We start from the raw sequence: 23,131 nt of genomic DNA on the forward strand, positions 1-23,131 counted from the left end.
TTTTGTACAGGGGAGGAGGATATGTGGCTACAAGGACTTCATCAATTACTAAGAATGTTTTTTCTTCTTTTAGCAGTGAGGGTACACAATACATTTGTTTTTAAACTAAGGCCTACATGTAATAATTTGACAGGATGAAATGCTGATAAGCAATACAAGCTTTTTTTTATAAGCACATTGCCACAATTTCAGATCCTACCACTGAATCATTGGGTGAGTTGAGTCGATCCTTAACCCTACACTATTGGAAGAAGATAATTTAGAATGCTCCATTGTGTTTTTATGTGGCATAGTTTGAAGTGACTTTGGACTGTAAGGCTAAAAGTACAAACACCCCTTCATTAATTTAGTGTGTGAAAGTCATTCTGTAAGAGACAGAGCTTTTGGCTATAGTGCAACCAAGCTTTGGAATGATTTGCCTACAAATATTAGGAAGCTACATTAGTGTTAGCATTCAAATTAAAATTACACACTCACTAATTTAGCATTGCATACACTTCCTGGAGCTTTTCATATAACACTATAATTAATTAATTGTCTTGATTGATCATTATTAAGACTAAGATATGGAAGAAGATGATTCACTGTGGCAACCCCTAATGGAAGCACATGAAAGAAGAAGAGGTCATTATTAGGACTCTCCCATTATTTCTATTCTTGGCATCTGTGATGGCATTTGGTTTGGAGTGTACTGTATATGTCATCACAAATGATAGTCATATTTTCAGATTCCTTGCCAGTAGATTGATTAATTTCAGAATGTAAAATTTAGAATTAAAACTACCCTGTGCATGCATGTGTGTGTACATTTCTTTCTATATTTTTGCATGATGCTATGTTTATTTCAAGTTTTGTGTTTATGTTGAATTTCCTCTACATAACATAACATTCTCAAAGCCACTTTATCCAATTTAAAGTTGCAGAGGGACCACAAGGCATTAAACAGGTCTGGACAGAGAACCTGTCCATTACAGGGCCCACTTGTGTGCACACCCATACTCACACAGGGTTAATTTGAAATTTCCAGCATGGACACTAGGTGGCACTATAGCCCCTTTCACCCAACAGACAGACACTCAGGACACCAGGTAAAAGCACCAAGAAGATCTTTAATTTCTTTTCCTTCTTGAACACTGCCGTCCAAGCACCACAGCCACAATAACACAAGAAAATATAACAATAAGCACAATATTCTCTCTCTCTTTCTCCTCCACACCTCCTAGCAAGCTTTGTCCACCTCCACCCGACACTGGCTCTCTGCAGAGTATTCCGCAGTCCTTTATATAGCTCCTGACCCGGATGGAAAACTTGAGTTTTCTTCATCCTGGAAGTGCTTCTGGATTTCTGTTCTCATAACTCACTAGTACTTCTGGGCTATGAGAGCAGTATGACTCTCCAGGTCCTTCCACAGCACCCCCTGGCAGCACCCACGGCACCCAACAGGGCTGCGATACCGAACTCCAAGTCCCAGGAAGCTCTGTGGGAATCCGGGGCACCGCTACTCTCCAAGGCAGCTGCCATCTAGTGTCTTGGGGGAGGCAGTGTTCTAAAAAAGCTGCCTTCCCCCATCTTTCCATATCAGGGGCGTCCCGGCTGGGCTGAGCTGCTGGCCATCTCTTACACCAGTCACCCTAACCAACATGTGTTTGGGAATGTGATAGGGAAATCAGAGTATCTGGAGTACACATAGGAAGAACATACTAATTTGACATGTGTAATGACCAGGCATTAGACACTGGATCCATGAAGTGGCTATCCTTCCCGGGCCTGATGCTTGACACGATACAGAAGTTATGTGCTCTTGAAAGAGTCTTTATCTTTAACCAGCTAACTGGTGTCCAGACTTTTGTTTTTGGCCTGGAACCTTGAGTCTGAGCATTAGAGCTTTTTGTGTGCCCAAAAGACATTGTTTTGAGATCAAGTCTCACTTTTGTGTAGTACACCCAAAAGAAACAGCACAATAATCCACTATCATAACACACTAAAAGATTATTGTTATGATTTTTAGAAAGATCTTTTTTATTACTGACAGGTATAAATTAGGTTGGCATTAACATAAGCCAACATTTTAGCAGTGGTGCAAATGTGGACTGCATGCACCTGGGTGTGTAGCTACTGACTGGCATAGGTGTCAAAAAGTGATCTTATACCATCATTTCTCTTCCTTACACTGTAAGATCGTGCACCTAAGTTAAGAATTAATTCTCTAATTCCTTAATGAGTCTGAACGCTGCACGTCAGCTTCATCTAATCCAGGCTGAGGCAAGAATAGACACTGGGGTGTGTGGTTTGGCTGCTAATCCCATCTTAAATAGCCGCTAATCAGGATGAAGCAAACTTTAGAGGGGAAAGCCAGATAGGTAAGAGAAGTATCTGCTGCCACTAGACAGTGTACCACAGCTCTGGGAATTCAAGATGAACTTTGCAGCTCAGTTCTTCTACTCACATTCAAAGAACAGAGCTTCTAGAAGAAGGTCTGGTGTGGAGGAGGAATATGATCCCTTTTGGCAGAGGTAATACTTTACACTTTCTACATCCCTCCTTTTTTATCAATGAACAAGATAGATTAGTCTAAAAAGTGATTGTGCCTATCTCTTTATTCTTGACATCTTCACCTATATTGTTTTATCTCCTCTTCATTGCAAAAACCCTCTCCATCAACCTAAATGGTAAAACAGAGGGTGTCATGGCCACAAAGTATTTGTATAGGATACAAAAATGGCTGACAAGAAAGGAGAAATCATAGACTAGATACTAAAGAGACACATTGAGTGCACAAAAACAGACAGAGACAAGGATAATTTAGGGCAAAGTTTAGTTGACAGTGTTAGCTTTCTTTATGCAAGGTATTTGATATGTATATCTGGAATCTTTTGCTGTATCTGGTTTGTGTGTCCTTTCCTCTTCCATGTTTAAAATGGAGGCAAATGTTCATCTGATATGTGTGGTATACTAAAGCAGACATTTTTTTAATTCTTATTTTATCTCTCTTCTTTCAAGTCTTTGATTTTCAGTTATCATCTATATCACTTATTTTTTACAATAAATATATTTTGGGCATCTCATACATGTAACATCTTGATGAAGTGCTTTGTGATAATTAGAAAAGTTGTTATATACAGTAAACTTTTTGATTGACTCTATTCAAAGTGGAAAATGTTTGACTTCTAGCAGGTCTAATTCTTCAGTGGCTGCTTTTCCTGAACGTTCTGGAGGATCCATCTTTGAAAAGTGGAGCCCTCCACTCTTTACCCTTAAAGACTTCTTAGGATTTAGTGCACAAACAGTTCAAGGTCAGATTAGCCAATCAGGCTGAGAATAGCTTTGTATCTACATTAGAATAATCCAGGCTGAGCTGCAGTGTCCTGCTCACTACTCCCACAACTCTTTACTATTTTGTTTTCTTTTCTCTCTGTATATTTATTACCTTTCTCAGCAATGGCAAGCATGGATCAAGCAGCCATCAGGGGTCACAGCGCTGCGTTAGCAAGTGTCCTCAAAGCAGGTCTGTCAGGAATGGAGGCATATCACCCCGACCTACTCCAATTCACCCAGAGAGGTTAAAGGATTTTGGTGAAGAGGAATACCTCAATGGAGATGTGAGGACCTGGGAAATGAAGATTATAGGCTCTCCTGAGACTCAGCTTGGAGACATGGCAGATTCTCAAAAAAGACAAGAGTTCAAGTCTGGCATAAAAATTCCTGGCGAATATATCCGCTTTGAAGACATAAGTGCAGCAGCCTTTAAAATACAAGGAGGAGTGCAGAAAACACCCTGCGTGGTAATGCTGTCCACTTTATTCTTCACTTCCTTACCTCCTCCCTCCCTTATCATCTTCATCTAACCACTTATACATTCTCCTGCTTCTCACACTGTTTGCTCACACTTCTTTTTCTTTTTAACTTCTTAGTCCATAATTTATCATTGTTTTGTGTCTCTGTCTTTAATTCACTGATAATACTCAGAACAAATCTTTGTTTTACTGATGTATGTCTGTCCTGAAAATCTGTTTTGGCATTTTGTGAGAGTTGGATTTTTATGTTCAAAGTGTTTTCATGTGGCAATCCTGAGTATACCATTTCTCATTAAGTGTCTTGGCTGGAAGTAATATTGTGTAGTTTGGATGATTCAGTCACCTTGATAAAAATAAGTTGAGTGAGACTTAGATTCAGTCTTCTGCATTCAAATCAAACTTGTTTCACATTTAGGCAGTTTGTCATGAATGGATAAACTTGACTCAATCTTACATGGTCTGGTTTAAAACAAGACTTAAGCATGACTGGATATGATAAGAATGTTATACTTGAACTAGGATTGAGTTAACTATCACACACAAGTTCTTCTCATGTGTTCTAGATAAGGACGCTGGCACCACCATGACTGGCTAAACTGAAGACTTCAGTATGCAGCCCTGATTAGGCCTTGTGTGTCTCTGACTGAATCGAGTTTGAGTTTTATTATGATTTATGCCATGTTCACCACTTACGAATCAAACTTGGTTTGTGAGACATGTGACATTTTTGTTATTTGACCACATCTTAAATATTTACGGTATATGCAAACAGTATGAGTCATTACTGTACCCAATATTTCTCTATTTAGAACACCTGCATCACCTGTCATCTTGTATATGTTACCGGCAATGTGTGAAAAGCAGGTATTGTGTAGAATGCCTAGGCATTCTGTAAGAATGCGTGACATTTCTAGGCAAAGCATGAAATGTCTGTGTTAGTATATACTTTCCCTAGGCATTGTATATAATACCTAGGCATTATACAGAATGACTTGCCAGTTTGCCTTTTGGCATTGCATAGAATGCCTAGAAAATGTTTGAAGTTTTAATCGTTTCATATTTTGATGTCCCATTTTCTGCATTGTATTGGTTTCCTATGTATTCTACATATTGACGGTAACATATTTTAATAGGAATATACAGTATGTACATTCCAGTGCTGCCAATACTGTAGATTAAGGTAATCAGATCTAATAAATAACACTGAAATGTTGCTCCATACACTAATTCAGTCAACAAATATGAACAGAAATGCAATTTCCTACTTATTACAGTTTGCCAATTCGAGCACCAGACTAGGTGCAAAATATCAGCAAAATGTAGTATAACCTACATTACTAAAAGATGACACACTTGTTTTAGTTTGGTCTTTAATAATAGCAGTAAAACACAAATTTGCATGTGTCTAGGAGTTTTGCAGAGTACTTTCACTGGAATATATGGTTAGTCATTACAGATAATTAAGGATTATATTCAAATAAAGAAAACCCAAGATCCCTGGCACCCTTACAAAGATCAGATCGTGCCATGCACTGGCCAAAAAATCATCAAAGAAGTGTCTAAGAACTTCAAAAATCTTAAGATATTTCTTGTCACAATCAGTTTCAAATAACATGAGCCAGCTGTCAGAAAGAGATTTCGTATATGGTTAACATGGCAAGACTGAAAAGAGGTGGTGTTTGAATTGGTTTTATATTCAAAAAAGAATATAAATGGGCATCTGAAATAGCAAGAAATTATTTGGATGCAGAAAAAACCTCTGGAGCAATGTACTTTTGACAGACAGACAAGTCACAGCTAGGATGATTTTGTCATAGTATTAGACTACTTGTTTAATGTATTCAAAAACTTTTTGAATCAGGGAGTATTATGAATGTTACAATGCATTAGGAAATATCTGAGTAGAATATGAGACCATCTATCAAACAGATTAATGTAAATAGAAAATGAATCTTACAACAGGAATGGATTATGGTTTAAATACTCAAGCAAATCTGCAACTGAATGGCTTGAAAAGAAGTCTGTACGCTTTTACAATGTGTGAGTTGAGGCCAACATTTACAGTATATCCTATTGAAATGTTAGGAGAAAGGTGTGCAAGAAAGTCACTGAACATCCTAAAGCTGAAACAGATCTGTGCAGATGAGTTAGCAACCATTTTATCACAGCTGATGGAAGTATTTAATAGATAGTTACAAAAAGACATATACTGTATGCAATAACGTCTGCCAAAATGGCAACACCAATTGACAGGTACAGAATTTAAAAGTGGAATTACTTTGAAAGTCCCAGAAAAATTAATATAAATGTTATTTACTAAATTAACTCAAATCTACTAATAATATTGAAATGATGATTATATTTACATATATTAGCATATTTTAAATGATACAATATTTTTCATATCCATAAACAGTACTTTCTCACATAAATGTACATAGAGACTGCAATATTTATGATGTAACATTTATTTGTTGTCCCATCTGTGTTATGACATTAATTTTCTTGTGATCGACAGGAAATGAAATGAGGGTGGCAGACTATTACAAATAACTAAATATATAGCTAGCCAATTAATCATTCGTTACTTACAAATTATATAGTGGACATTATAATGAGTACAATACACCAAACACATTGCTACCCTGTATAATCTGATTAATTTTACCAATTCTGATTGTTTCATTTTGTACTTTTTACACCATTTGGACTATGATCTGGGTGACGCAGTGGTAGCGCTGCTGCCTCACAGTTAGGAGACCTGGGTTTGCTTCCTGAGTCGTCCCTGCGTGGAGTTTGCATGTTCTCCCCATGTCTGCACAAAGTTACAAAGACATTATTTTGTACCATGGTCTGGCTGGTACTGCCAGGGTAGATTCACTTTTCTGGATCAATTCTTAAATAATGTTACTGTTGTTGTATACTCAAGAACAGTCCTCAAGATTAACATAGGTTAATCTTGAAAACTAAAGAGGAGATGCAGATCTGCTATTGGCTAGATTCAGTGTGCAGTGACTTAATAAATATTCTCTTAAAGAACTAGGGTCCACTGTGCTCCTCCAGTCAAATCTCGAGCTCCACATACTAAGATGTAGATATTTATGATTTAATTTAACATGGACCATTTTGCAGAATGTGATATTTATTATACTTTATTTATTAAGCTCATATTTTTCATTGGCATAGTGATGTAAATAACTTTTTCACTGCAGAGTAGTTCATATTTGGAAAATTCAAAGTAATGAATTCCTCTGTTCTTCTTCTATATAAACTTTCTTCTGTTCGGAGTAGCTAGGAACCAGAGTCTGTCACTGAAGTAATGACCTCAAAGCAGTAGGAATCACACTAAACCAACACTCATTCAGACCATATAATTTACATGTGTGTTTTGATCTCACAGTTTGTCTTTGGACTGTAAAAGGGAACCTTGAGCTCTGCAAAGTAAATTCAGACAATATCAAGGGCCCACCAACCTTAAATCCAGCTTGGGCTGCTGTCATGAAGAAGCCAGACTCTAGAACAAAAACGTGGTGTGTTACCCTGGAAAGAATATCTTACAGCACACTCCTTAGTGTGCAGATCTAAATGAACTGACATAAAGAATGGCACATAATATAAAAGTTACTATTTATTATTTGAAATATTGTCAAAAGCAGGCAGGTTGTGGTCATACACAAATAGGCTACACAGGAACAGGCAAAGAAATATTAAAATCGGACAAAGATCATAAATCACAATAGTCACAACAGTACATAAAGATGTTTAACAAACATTTTTGCTAGAGCAAAGTGACTCTGCCAAGCTCCCTTTTTCCCCTTGGTCAACCTATCACATGACCTAATTTTGTATGACAACAGAAATAGGTGAATAATGGTTAATTTATAGATCAACCTAGTGGCTATAGGTGGAGCTAAACTCAATGGACATTACAAAGATGTGTAAGTAAACTCCAGCAAAAACCAAGAGAAATGTGTTGTTGCCTTGAAATAAAATAGAAATTTAAGGAATAGAACTGCTAAGTCATTTATAAAAAGTAGTGGAAACAATCATACAAAAAGTGCTGGAAATAATCATTTTTGTTTATGTGCCATTCTAATTTTCAATATTTCATTTAGTGGTTACATTTTTATTTGTATTATTTTGCAAATTATTCATTTTACTCTCTGTCTAAACATTATTAGATGGTAAAGGGCTTTCTATGAAGGCATATTTCAGACTTTAAGTAAATGTTATTGTTATGAACTAGAGAGTCCCAAAGCATTAAGTCCTAATGACTCAAAATATCCACTAGAAGGGAAAACTGTCAACACTGGCTTGTCACGCAAAAAGGGTAATGAAGAATTTTGTATAAATAAAAGATTTCTTTTTCAAAAAAAGCTCTGTTAAACAGTGAAACTCCTAAAAGCACAAAAGGCATAGTGGGAATGTTGAAATAGCATAGTCGATCCACAGCAAACAAGTCCCAATCACAAATCCAAAGAAGGGTTGAAAAACACAGCACAGAGGTCAAAACTCCAGTAATACACAAACAAAACCTTTACAGGGCTGAGGGCAATCCCCTGCAGTGTTAGGCAGGTGGCCCTGCCTCTTGGGGAACGACCCACATAACACAAGCAACACAACAGAAAACACATTGACATAAAGTAAATAATGAACACTGTTAATAAAAAATAAACAAACAAGTTGCCTAGCTGTCTTATTGATAAGCATTTTCCTTGTTTCTTTTTATCTTCTGATATTGGAAACACTCTGTGGCTATTCTTTGTGTATGATATAACTATCCTCTTTAATAAAATCCCTATGTGCGTCCATGTGTCCGTGTGTGTGTGTCTTCTGGTGAAGTGCGCATGTGCGGGGCACGGTGCGATGCTTCAAAGGCCGCCTGACGCGTCACACAAGACAGAGAGGGCGGGACCTGTAAAATATCACGCGGCCGATCCAATCGGATTTCGGTAAATGAGGTAAGACCTAAAACATAACGCACGAAAAATCCAATCGGTTACTGAGACGTGGAGACCAGCTTCCCCAAAGAGGTGGGATTAGTGTTTGTTGTTCACTCTGAGGATGTCAGATTTGCGTTTAAGAAACTTGGCCCGGTAAAGTGTAAAGTGTTTTCCTAAATATACGAATTTTCATGATATTACAATCGGATGACTTTTAAAAGTAGATTTATTTTCGCACACATAAAATCCGTTGCTGGGGAGATGCCATACATACAATAATCAGCTGCACGCCAGCACAGATTAAAATACTTGCTGGAGAGATGTATTACTGTGAGAGAAAATTAAAGGCACACAATACAGTGACGCATATTACAGCCACATACAAGCCAGTATTACTGTAACAGAAAATAGACGGTCCTTTGCCATTTAATATAGACTGTTCCTACTAATGTTTATGCACTACTATTCTAGCACCCGTTATTGTAACGGGCTTAATGTCTAGTATTTAAATAAAAGTGCAGTAAGTGGCAACTCTTCAATTTGCTTTCACTCAGCACTCTAACAAGCCATTCCAGAATCCTGCACAGATTGTTCAACAAGTTTCAGTTTGTTTAAAATGTTAAGGTCAGTGGAACTCCTTCCAAATAACTAGCAGACCAGTCTAAATATTAGGCATTACTATTACAGCACTCTTTTCTCCAAGTTAAGTTCTTTCATTTAGGGACATGCTTCTGTAGGCATATTGGATGTTCTTTCTGAGCTACCATATGCTAAAAATAATTCCTTAACAGAAAGGACAAAACTGTAAAACCTTCACAAAACATATACAACTGGTGAAGATTTACTTAATATTTACAAAGAAATAATGTTAGATAATAAAACTCAAGTGAAAACCAAAAAACAATGTTCTTTCTTATACAGTGGAAATTTAAGTTAAAATAGTAATACTGTATAACTAAACTCTAACCTTGACCAAAACAGAAGAACTAAGGTGAATCCCTCAAAACCAAAAAACAAACCAAAAAAATCAGTACTAAGCATTATGCTTATAACTGAAGAGAGTCCTACACAGAAAGAGAAGAGAGTTGATAACTCTAAATGCCACAGTTACAAATTAACACCAGCTCTTCAATCTCGCTCAGGTGACTGCATTACTAATTGCCGCAATACTTAGGGAAGATTGACTAATTAAAAATCCCACCTATTTAAAAAAAATAAAAATAAAACAAGACATAGAAATGAAATCCAGGGTTCATGAAAAAAAGACAAAACCCAAAAAAGAGAAAAAAGTTGGCATCAGGTAAGGAGAGAATGCCAAACCATGGCAACTTGGGGATTCTTTTTCGATTATGACTAAATTCCACAGTTCCACAATACAATGTTGGACCAATTAGTGACAGCAAATTCATAGATGATGTGTGATCTTCCAGTCAGGGTGAGTTCCAGCACTTTGATCATTGGTGTTTCACTTACTGTATACTTTATATGAGACTAGCAAAATACCCGCGCTTCGCAGCGGAGAAGTAATGTGTTAAAGAGGTTATGAAAAAAAAAGGAAACATTTTAAAAATAACGTAACATGATTGTCAATGTAATTGTGTTGTCATTGTTATGAGTGTTGCTGTCTTTTATATATATAATATGCACACACACACACATAAACATATATATACATAAACATATATATATACATATCTACATATACACATATCTACATATACATACGTATATACACATCCACATAAACATATATATACATATACAAATTTACATATCTACATATATATATATATAGACATAGATATATACATACATACATTCACATATATATATATATATATATATACTATATATATACATATCTACTTATTGGCTCCTGTATTTAGGATATGGCAGGTTGGATAATGGATGGATGGACATTTGTATGCATAGCCCTATTTGCCCATTTTCGTTTTTTTTCTTTCTTCAGTAATATTTCAGCAAACCCGGAGCTTGTCAGTTCAAATCCTGGTACTGACACCACTGTGTGACCCTGAGGAAGTCACTTCACCTGCCTGTGCTGCAAAAAACAAAAGTAATGTAACAAATTGTATTTCAGATGTTGTAAGTTGGTGGAATAAAGGCATAAGTCAAATAGATAAATATGTATTATACACATAGGAACTATTCATTTATTTTCAGTTAAGTCATCTGCAGCAAACTTTTATAAATGAGGGTTTCTCCTTTTTAGATAGTGCAAACTGTTTCTTCTTCATTGACGTTTTCTCTTGGAGAGCTTTTTTCATTTCATTGAAAATGAAAGCAGCAGCTGCCAAAATATGTAGCTTTCTTATTAATTTTTCAGCATTGTGTAAAATAAATGTATAAAATAACATAAAAGGTTTAAATACTGGTTATTCTTTTACACTAAAATATTACTACACAGATACAAAAAAAGTAAAATGGATATGTTCTTTTTCTTTAAGGAGATTAAATATTACTGAAGAAAGAAAAAAAAAATTAAACAGCCAAATGGGGCTATGCATATGAACTTAAAAGGTTTAAATAAAACAGAAATATATATTTTATTTTTACTTGGTTAACTTGTGGAGGGTGTATCCTGTAGCAAAGCCCTAACTGTTTTCGTGAAAGCTCGTTTCAGTCAATAAGTCTTATGTGTGTTTTTATGTATGTGTGTATATATATGTAGATATGTGTATATGTAGATATGTATATATATGTATATGTATATAAATGTTCATGTGTGTGTGTATATTATATATATAATATATATATATATATATATATAAAAGACAGCAACACTTATAACAATGACAACACAATTAAATTGACAATCATGTTACGTTATTTTTAAAATGTTTCCTTTTTTTTTCATAACCTCTTTAACACAGTACTTCTCTGCTGCGAAGCGCGGGTATTTTGCTAGTATATATATATATATATATATATATATATATATATATATATATATATACATACATATACACACATACATGCAGTTTCAATAACATAGAAATCAATATAAATATTAACATCATTATCATATGTATCTATCTATCTATCTATCTATCTATCTATCTATCTATCTATCTATCTATCTATCTATATGAGAATATGAAGTAATATATAAGAAGCACATTTCATATAAATATAAATTATTAAACAGTAAAATCTTCTTCTGTAATTTGCTACCATGGCAATTTGTGTGTCTGTCCAGGATTTTAAATCACCTGTAGCTCGCAAACCGTTTCACCTATTGACTTGAAATCTGGTACACATATAGTACGTCACGTCTACTATCCGCTTTATGGGTGATGATTGTATTACTCTTTTTATGTTTATTTTATTTTATTGTAGAATCAACTCCTATCTGCGCACACCAGGGCGGCCGTGGGCGGATGCGTATGGTGTATTCACTCCATGTTATCGTGCATTGCGCTGTCACTGGTATTTTGATAAAAGAATTTGAACAACATATAAGAAGCGTATAAATTATTAAACAGTAAAACATTAACATTTAAGAAGTAAAGTTACATTAAGTACTACTGCAGTGCCCTCGGGTATACCTCATTTTTTGTTTGTCCATTACATGCTTAAATGTATACATTTTTTGGTGTACCTACCCGAGAACACGCGACATATAACCGAGCGTGGGAGAAGCATGGATTTTAAACATGCGTTGAGTTCATCTGCTGGTCTCCCTCGTGGAATAACTGGTAATGTTTGAATAAAATCTACAGCGAGTAAAACGACATTACCTCCTATTTTTTTTTTTACGATCTCTGAGATGTTGCTTTTTTTGGTTCAAGGCTTCATAAGCTCTTTTATGTTGTATGGTGTACTTATCCCAAACCATCATCTTTGAATGTTGCAAGACTTTCGGCTTGTATGTAGATCGGGGTAATTACATTCATTCCATTCCTAGTCTGAATCACAATCTGATTGTATGGGTGGTTACCTGGCACTGTAGGGTTGCCACCCGTCCTTTAAAATACGGAATCGTGCCGCATTTCAGAATGAAATTGCGCGTCCCGTTTTGAATCAATACTGGACGGGATTTATCCCGTATTTTTTTAATCATTTTTTTTAAAGCAGCGTCTCATGCAAATCATCCCACACGCATTTTATGAAGATGCCTCCTTTCCTACTTTTGATTGGGTAATACTTGATGTCATCGTTAGTTTGATTGGTCTTTTTAACTGTCCAGTGAGGAGGGCGTGTGTTTTAAGTAGAGTCTGGAAAGTGTTGGCACTGAGATGTGGCGTCAGCGCCAGAGTTGAAGCCCCTAATGTTGCGGTCAGCAAGTCGGCTAACATCCGCCATGTGCCGTCTTTCAGTTGCGAGAAGCAGATCATAGAATGGTTGAAACTGTTGCCCCTAACGTTGCGCCACGGCGTGTGGTTCGTTTATACCTCGCGTCTTCTCATTAAACTTTTATCTCGCGAATATGTTATTGCAATCCGCAGCGGGAGCGTTTCTATAAACTTAATTTAAACTTACGTTTTACACCGTGCTTTGTTTCCCTTATGAGCATGCTTGAATGCTTCACTCGCTCCGTTCTCAATTGTTTAATTAATTTTTTGCTCTTCGCTGTTTGCGGCTCTTCCGTCATTTCCCCCTACTTCGTTCTTATCTCGCGAATATGTTATTGCAATCCTTAACGGGAGCGTTTCATTAAACTGATTGAAAATAGTTTTGCATTTACCTTTTTAGTAAAAGGCGAGCTTTTAAGCCTGAGAAATCACCCCGTAAATGCACACGTTTAATTGCACATGTGTTAATATGTATGGTTACACAGTATTAAAAGACAGTGAACAACGTCAATTACCTTTGTTCCCGCGTTTGATAAAAGGCGAGCTTTTAAGCCTGAGAAATCACCCCGTAAATGCACACGTTTAATTGCACATGTGTTAATATGTATGCTTACACAGTATTAAAAGACAGTCAAAAATTAACGTCATTTACCTTCGTTCCTGCGTTTGACTCGTGCTGTAAATCTCTTCCTTGTTTTTAGTTCACGTGATTACGTAGGAGGCGTGATGACGCGATACGTGACTCCGCCTCCTCCATTACAGTGTATGGACAAAAAATATGTTCCAGTTATGACCATTACGCGTAGAATTTCGAAATGAAACCTGCCTAACTTTTGTAAGTAAGCTGTAAGGAATGAGCCTGCCAAATTTCAGCCTTCCACCTACACGGGAAGTTGGAGAATTAGTGATGAGTGAGTCAGTCAGTCAGTGAGTGAGTGAGTCAGTCAGTCAGTCAGTGAGGGCTTTGCCTTTTATTAGTATAGATAGACTTGGCTAAAGCCAAGTACAAATAAATAAACTGAACATGTTTAAAATTACAAAAAAATAAGTATCCTAAATAAAGAATAGTTTAAATCTTTTTCAGAATTTGGTAATTATTAATACTGTTCAAAAATTTGGGCCAACTTTTAGTTGTCTCAAAATTTATGAACAAATAATAATAATATTAGTAATTCATTTTATTTACATAGCATCTTTTCCATGCTCAAAGTGCTTCACAGAAATTCAAAATGAACAACAGTGCATATACAACATTGGAAATAATTAATATCCACATAAAACATTAAATAAAGATAAATACAAGAAATAGAAATTAAATTAGAATAAGAGACCATAAACCATGAACAAATAGTATAATTTGTGACACAAATGCAAATCATCTTGAGCGCCTGGACAGAGGGGTTAAACTGAAAAAAGGATCAGCATGTCAGGGTAAGTTAAAAATGCCTCTCTGAACAAATGAGTTTTAAGTTGTTATTATCTTATTTAATTTTTGGAGGTCGTTCCAAAATCTGGGCACTATAGAGTTGAATGCTCTGTCACCCATAGAACACAGGTTAGTTTGGGGCAGAAGATCTTAGTGGCTAAATAAGAACATAGTAATGAAGCAGGTTATTGAAGTAGTCCAGTGCCAGGCTATTTAAAGCTTTATAGGTGATTAATAGAATTTTATACTCTTACCATATAAGACACAGGAAGCCAGTGAAGGCAAATCAGAGTGGGTGCTGTTTTCTGGCTGTTGTGAATCTATGTAAAGAGTCTTGGCACCACAGCTTTGAACCAACTGGAGCTGTGATAAAGATTTGCAGAGACACCTGCCAGTAGTGAGTTACGGTAGTCAATAGGGATGTAATAAAAGTATGGAAAAGCATTAGAGAAGGAAAGGAATGAGCGAACATGGGATATGTTATAGAGGTAGAAGTAAAAAAGTTTCTAAATGGTTTATGTGAGTAGAATAAGAAAGGGAGGAATAAAAAATGACACCAAGATTCCTTGAAGTAGAAAAAGGTTTGATGACATCATCACCAAGCGTAATTGAAAAAGAGTCATTTTCTTAAGCTGAGCTTTAGTGCCGATAGACATGACTTCAGTTTTGTTGCAGTTTGATATTAAAGAGTTATGTTCCATCCAGCTTTTTATTTCATTTAGGCATGTTGTGACCTGAGAAAACTCTGAGGAAGTTAATAATAAGTCAGTCCAAAGTTACAAATAATAAGGCCAAGGGGAAGCATGTAGATACAGAACAGCAGAAGACTCCTTGAGTGACTGTTGCTGAGCTGGACTTGCTTTTGCTTTTCGGTCAGATAGGATTTAAACCACTGGATGGGAGTGCCAGAAATCCCTAGAATGTTCTCCATTCTGAACAGTAGAATATCATACTTACTTTATATTAACTTCTTTGATCACATAGCACTTTGAATTGGGTAGGAGAGGAGAGCTGATGTGAATTGATTGATAAGAAACAAAATGGCAGGTATGTACTATTGAGGGCAGCACGGTGGCGCAGCAGTGATTTGTTCCTGCCTTGCGCCCTATGTTGGCTGGGATTGGCTCCAGCAGACCCCCATAACCCTGTAGTTAGGATATAGCGGGTTGGATAATGGATGGATGGATGTACTATTGATTGTATCCTTGTTTCATTTGCGTCTTACTCATTGTAATGTGGTGCATAAAATTAGTACCATGAAATCAATAAATAGATTGAATGGGCATATTCTGTAATAAACAAGTTCTCAGTCTTCTCTGTACAACTTAATATTTTCTGTGTGTCTCATTCTGGCTTTTACAGTATTCCAGACTTTCTAAACAGTATGGTATGGAGATTTATGTTAAAAAAGAACACTTACAGTATACAGGAACAGTAAAGGAACGTGGAGTGCTCTACCTACTGATGTCACTGCGCCAGGTGTGTATAAGGTGCCAATTGAAGACTTAATAAAAGTACAGTATTATATTCCAAAAAATGTATTTTCTATCAATTTTATTAAAAGCAAGTAACATTCCATATAATTAAGTCAAGCTTAACAAAACCCCCACAGCCGGAGTAAAAAGTTAAAAGTAGAAAAGAGGGAAGATAATCCCTTTTCCCCAATATAAATGTTTATTGTAAAATGTTATTGTTTAGATCCTGCCAGGTTTTAAAAAAGTTTTTAACAGATCTTCTAAGTGAGAATTAGATTTTTTCAAATTTCAAATAGTATATGACATCAGTTACCCACTGACTTAAAAGAGGTGGGCTAGGATTCTTCCAGTTGAGCAAGATAAGCCTACATGCTAGTAGTGCGGTAAAGGCAATTACAGTTTGTTTGTCCTTCTCCTTCTAAAAGGTCAATAGTGATATTTTCAGAAGCAAGTGAAGATAAAAATTGTAGTAAAGCCAAATGGGTAAATATATTCAATTAGAGTACTGAATGAGAATATTACACAGGGTGGTCCAGATCTAATTATGCAATTATTGTATTGCATTGCATTAAAAGTTGCATAGTTAGATCTGGACCACCCTATATTATTTAGAACCAGGACTGACTGTTCCTGGGCGGCACGGTGGCGCAGTGGTAGCGCTGCTGCCTCGCAGTTAGGAGACCCGGGTTCGCTTCCCGGGTCCTCCCTGCGTGGAGTTTGCATGTTCTCCCCGTGTCTGCGTGGGTTTCCTCCGGGCGCTCCGGTTTCCTCCCACAGTCCAAAATCATGCAGGTTAGGTGGATTGGCGATTCTAAATTGGCCTTAGTGTGTGCTTGGTGTGTGGGTGTGTTTGTGTGTGTCCTGCGGTGGGTTGGCACCCTGCCCAGGATTGTTTCCTGCCTTGTGCCCTGTGTTGGCTGGGATTGGCTCCAGCAGACCCCCGTGACCCTGTGTTCGGATTCAGCGGGTTAGAAAATGGATGGATGGATGACTGTTCCTACTTTTAAAAATGTTAATTAGAACTATTTTGAATGCCTCTTTTCACAAATATGTATAAATTGAGATTAATAGAAAAATTAGATTTCACAAACATGATTTATCAGAAGACCAGTAATATGAGGCAGAGGCTGTGCCATATTCATTCATTTTCAGCAAGAAAGAATACTAAGGAAACAATCACCAGTTGGGTTTGAATAAGATACCAACATGTTTTCCTTTTCTTACAAATCTTATAACAAATTCATTACACTGCCAACAGCCAAGAATTAGGTGTTATCTGCCAAATCAGTGTTACTATGAAATATGGTGCTAAGCAAGCTATGTAATACTATTGTCATTTTACAGCATTTGCTATTTAAAGAAACATTGTTCACTTTGATTTACAAGTAGGGAAAGAATGCTTAATACCAATCCACTTTTGTTCCAGGTAAACATATTTAATGTAACATCTGCTTGTGGTAGGATTTAGTTGTACTTCATATGTGCTAAGTCTTGTAAGCTTTTATTGCCACAAAATTTCCTTAGAATATTCACATGAGACTTACCACCATGAGCTCCAACATACTGTAAACAATGAGGTCTATAAAGAAAAGACAAGCAAAGGTGTTCATAGCCTTTACAAAGACAGAAACAGAATTTTGAGATTGGCTCTAAATTTAACTGGAGATTTAAGAAGTGGATCTAGTATTTCCCTGCGGTGGGTTGGCACCCTGCCCAGGATTGGTTCCTGCCTTGTGCCCTGTGTTGGCTGGGATTGGCTCCAGCAGACCCCCGTGACCCTGTGTTCGGATTCAGCGGGTTGGAAAATGGATGGCTGAATGGATGGATGGATCTAGTATTTCCCAGTGTCACAAACTCGACCAAAATCCATAGCAAGGTTTGGGGCAGCCACCCGTATATTGTTTCCTGGCTGCAAAATTGCAAAAATGATAGCACTGAAGTGCACGATTCAAAATCCAAAATAGAACTGAAGAGATAGGAGAAAAGTGGTGGCTTTTAAAGGCCAATACAGGAAATAACATCAGGGGGTCAGAACCAGAATGGTCTTCCTCTATAGGCTCGAGACCGGAAATGACATCAGCAGGGCCAGACCCAGAAGGGTCTTCGTCCATAGGCTCGAACCTGGAAGTGACGTCAAAGGGGTCGGAAGCAGGCTTGATGTCATCAGGACCAGGCGGGATTTCCCGTGAACGTTTCTGTAGATAAGCGAGAAAAAGAGTCAGTGCACTCTGATACATTCCGGTCTGGCTCAGAATTACCCTCATTCAAGCCCTTTAGCTGCCTCCCATGCACACGTGTGCAATACCAGTTATGATTCTTCCAGCAGAATTCTTAATTAATTGTAGGCTAATAATCGAAACGTTTGAAGAGACTGACAGTAAAGCAGCAGATTGATCAGTTTTGCCTGATAGAAATGAATGAACTACCCTTACCTTACCTATTAAGAAATCAGTGCATTTAATAAGATAAAAATGTTTAATATCCATTGTATATGCAGTGAAATCTATACATCTTTTAAAAGTATCATATTTTTTTACCAGGACCAGCAAAAGAAGGGTGTTATTGTTGCATCTGACAGCAACTTTTCAATGGCAGTGGCTTATCATGGTTCAGAGCTGCGCATTCCTGTCTTTGTCATCATGGCTGCTAGCACATCACCAACACGGCTGAAGATTTGTCGTGAGTATGGTGCTATGGTGATTTCATATGGCAGCACCCCTATGGACTCACAGAGCCATGCACGCCGTCTAGCACAAGAAAATGGATATCTTTATTTGGAGGAGTAAGTACTTAGTTGTGTCAGCTTAGTATTTCCACTGTTATTACTGTATTTCACTGACAGAGTTTTCACAAAGACTGCATGCAAACAGTAGACTTCAGGAAAATCATCATACAAAAATCACAGATGTCTTTCATATAAAAGAAAGGTAGACAAATATGCAAGTACCATTTTCACTATACTCTGTACACCAATAAGACCTGCCAGCTCATAGTGACCCTTTACAGTTTAGTTTAAATTGCCTATGGTAGCTTACTTTATTACCTGGCTTATCACTTTCCTAGCACCATTTTTTAACTATGAATTAGCCCAAAGTTCCACCTGATAACATCTTTACTCATGTGTATAATGTTTCCTGTTATTTACTCTTTTTAGCATGTCCTACTTTGTAGCCACTAAGTGTTTGCTTGCTTAACATGCTTATATAATAAATTGCAGATCAGTCTGTAAGTTTAAATTTTATACAGAATCACTGAAAGTACACACTGAGGACAACATTTCTGACCACCTTTATGACTTTATGACTAGTTTTAAGTCTTTATGACTTAAAATTAGCTCCACAACCTATTACAATGATAATTCCAAAATAATTGTAGTAAAAAAAATCACTAATGGATACACTTTTAGTTTAATTTTTTTATCACGTCTTTACATAAAAATGTGTTGCTCTCATGAGTGTTAATGTCAAAATTGGAATAAAAAGTAAAAAGTATAGGCATCTAAAAACTTCACAAACTAATCACTGATATAAATTTTTATACATGCAGTTCCTTTCATAGTTAGTATCATCACAAAGTTGTTTATGGTGTAATTACAGTCCATGTGCACAACATGATCTAAGAATTTAAATAGTCATCCTTTGTATTTATTAATTAACCACCATTCCAAAGCTCCTTGTCTGTACACTACAGGCACCTAATAGTCAGACATTCATAAAGATTTAGTCAGTGACACTTTGACAGTGCCAGATTTAGACTTGGTTAGGCCTTAAGCTATACAAAGCTTGGAGGCCTGTTAGTAAAATGTAACACCAGAAGGTCTCACAAAGTTGCATACCAAAACAGGACCTTAGGTTGCCACAAAAAAACTGAAAACATATACAGTATATGCCTTTTAAGTATTTAATAGTAAGGTATTTCAAGTGAAAAATACAAATTATTTTCAAAAAATGTATTTACTGATTATATATTTGAAACTACAGTACGCATAAAAAGCCACATAAAATTTTAAAAGCCAAAAAAAAATTCTGCATTTTTGTGAGGCCCCTGCAGATTGTGAATCCTAAGATGTAGCTTGCTTACTTTACACCTAAATCAACAACACTGCATTTTGGGAATTCTCAAAGCACCATTGTTAAGATTTCAAATTCTGTTCTATGTCATTTTAAATTAAAATCCCTACCTACTACACTGTACTACCAACCTAAATAAATATTACTCTAAAATGATTATTATTTTTAATAGGGAGGAAAGTTCAATATATTTAGCTGGTCTGGGCACTATGGGCCTTGAAATGTACGAACAAATACCCAGACTGGATGCTGTGATCCTTCCAGCAGGGGGCCTCTGTGGACTACTGGCAGGGACTGCAGCTGCTCTGAAACAGCTTAACCCAAACATCACCATCATTGTGAGTATTCCAGAAAATGCATGGTCTTGATAATATTTGCAAGGACATAAATCTCAAAAAGGCAAACTTTTATACTGTAAAACTGTTGAACATCCTATTTAGGCAGTTTTCCTAATGAGTGTGAGTGCCTGTTAGTTTTCATTTATTAATCATATTGTCAGTGTGTATGACAATTTACATGATGAACACAATCTCAGTGCAGTCCTCAAGTGCAATATAACTTGTGGAGGTATGTTATACTTGCATATAGATAAGATGTGTTTGCCTATAGAAAGAGGACAAACAGGTGAAATAAAGTGCATTGTTCATGGACAAAAAGGTGAAGTTGCATTTGAACATATTATTAGGACAGTATCGTGTTATAACATTATGTGGTCTCTTGCTGCAATGGGTCTTTATTTCTGATACAAAGAATTTCAGATAAATACTAATGAAGTGCATAAAGACCTAAAATACTACCAAATGCTCAGTTACAGCATTGTACTGATTTATTCTTATTCCCCATGTGTATAATTTGGACAAAATGGATGCTTTACACTACAAATTAAGTTTCTGATTGACTTGCTATCCATGATAGCATAAGATTAATAAGTAAATGTCAAAACCTCCTTCATTCCAACAGGCGATCCTGAAAAAATCGGTGAGAAATTATAAACATGTCTAACTTGCGTGTTTAAAACTTATCAGGTCTGGCAGCACTTGTGCTGGATTAGTCCTTCTGCAAACAGTATCTCATTCTAAGTGGGGAAAACGTCAGGACATTAAACAATGCATAGACTATCCCATACATTCATATTCATTTTGCATGTTCTCTTCCAAAGGGTGTGGAACCTGAAGATTTTCCACTGCTACAGCAGTCTATAAAACTTGGATACCCTGTTAAGGATTTCCACAGCAATCCTAATCGCAAACTTTATGGAGGTACTGTATATTAATCTCTCCCATTTGTAAAAGTGTGTATATTTTTGTATCTATTTCTGCAAAAGATAATGGTATGAGTTATTGTAACTCTGTATCAACTTTTTGGTCAACCTTTCTTTTACTGGCTAATGTGGCTGACACTGCTCTTTCCTAGCTCACTGGTTTCTGTGCTTGTACCTGTTTTTTTTGTGTTACCTGCTTGCTTGATTGTGAATGTTGGACCCAGTCTTGACATCTATGTATTTTCCAGTTAAAGGCCGGGGGGGGGGGGGGGGGGGGGGGGGGTTTGGAAGACATACAGCCCCAAAAAACAAACAAGCAAAACAGCCCTGGGTTCAAGTAAAGGGTGTTTATTATACACAAATTCCTCTGTACAATCAGATACACCAATTGTTGTCTCTTCTTCTCTCGCTCTCTTTATCGCATTGCTCTCCTCCATTCAAGTGTCTGCCTTCCTCTCAGTTCCGACTTGCCAGGAAAAATCAGTGTGGTCCCTTTTTATTAAGGACTCTGGAGTACTTCTGGTGCTAGGACTCTGGCCCATTGGAAGCACTTCCGGGTCATACAGAAGTCTCAAATAACAGGGAGTGCATCTTCCTGCACTGCCATCTTGTGGCACCCACGGACCCCCATCAGGGCTGTGTTACCTATACTACAATTCTCTGCATTTCCTGCTGGTTTCAGAATGGGTACTGATATCCAGTGCTGCTGCCATCTAGCGTCCAAGGGGAATAAACATCCCCCAGAGACAGTCCTTCCCTTTTATTCCGGTCAAGGAAGGTACAGTAATCCCTCGCTATATCGTGCTTCGACTTTCGCGGCTTCACTCTATCGCGGATTTTATATGTAAGAATTTTTAAATATACAGTACTTTGCAAAAGTTTTAGGCAGGTGTGAAAAAATGCTGTAAACAAAGAATGCTTTCAGAAATATAAATAATGATTGTTTATTGTTATCAATTTACAAAATACAAAGTGAGCGAACAAAAGAAAAATCTAAATCAAATCAATATTTGGTGTTACTACCTTTTGCCTTCAAACCAGCATCAATTCTTATAGGTACACTTGCACAAAGTGAGGGATTTTGTAGGATTATACTCAGGTGTATGATCAACCAATTATACCAAACAGGTGCTAATGATCATCAATGTCACACATAGGTTGAAACACAGTCATTAACTGAAACAGAAACAGCTGTGTAGGAGGCTTAAAACTGGGTGAGGAACAGCCAAACTCTGCTACCAAGGTGAGGTTGTGGAAGACAGTTTCATGTCATGGCAAGATTGTGCACAGCAACAAGACACAAGGTAGTTATACTGCATCAGCAAGGTCTCTCCCAGACAAAGATATTACCCTTCAAAATCGGAAGATGTCCAGCAGTGCCATCAGCTCAGAACTGGCAGAAACCAGTGAGACCCAGGTACACCCATCTACTGTCCGGAGAAGTCTGGCCAGAAGTGGTCTTCATGGAAGAGTTGTAGCCAAAAAGCCATACCTCCGATGTGGAAACAAGGCCAAGCAACTCAAGTATGCACGAAAACATAGGAACTGGGGTGAAGAAAAATGGCAGCAGGTGTTCTGGACTGATGAGTCAAAATTTGAAATATTTGGCTGTAGCAGAAGGCAGTTTGTTCGTCAAAGGGCTGCAATAATGAGTGTCTGCAGGCAACAGTGAAGCATGGTGGAGGTTCCTTGAACGTTTGGGGCTGCATTTCTGCAAATGGATTTGGTCAGGATTAATGGTGTTCTCAATGCTGAGAAATACAGGCAGATACTTATCCATTATGCAATACCATCAGGGAGGCGTATGATTGACCCCAGCAGGACAACGACCCCAAACATACAGCCAAAG

The 23,131-nt window shown here is 37.0% G+C and overlaps 1 protein-coding gene across 1 annotated transcript in view; it reads left to right on the forward strand.

Moving 5' to 3' along the window:
- Positions 1–2,329: 2,329 nt before the first annotated feature.
- Positions 2,330–23,131, forward strand: part of LOC114644392 (L-threonine ammonia-lyase) — a 33,455-nt gene continuing 12,653 nt past the window's right edge. The window contains exons 1-6 of the mRNA XM_028792534.2: positions 2,330–2,513; positions 3,437–3,782; positions 15,839–15,955; positions 18,492–18,733; positions 20,194–20,359; positions 21,181–21,280. Of these exons, the coding sequence (XP_028648367.2) occupies positions 2,416–2,513; positions 3,437–3,782; positions 15,839–15,955; positions 18,492–18,733; positions 20,194–20,359; positions 21,181–21,280 (1,069 nt within the window). The 5' untranslated portion in view covers positions 2,330–2,415. The remainder of the gene's footprint in view (positions 2,514–3,436; positions 3,783–15,838; positions 15,956–18,491; positions 18,734–20,193; positions 20,360–21,180; positions 21,281–23,131) is intronic.

The sequence above is a fragment of the Erpetoichthys calabaricus genome, chromosome 2 (assembly GCF_900747795.2).
Source record: "Erpetoichthys calabaricus chromosome 2, fErpCal1.3, whole genome shotgun sequence".
Taxonomy (NCBI): domain Eukaryota; kingdom Metazoa; phylum Chordata; class Cladistia; order Polypteriformes; family Polypteridae; genus Erpetoichthys; species Erpetoichthys calabaricus.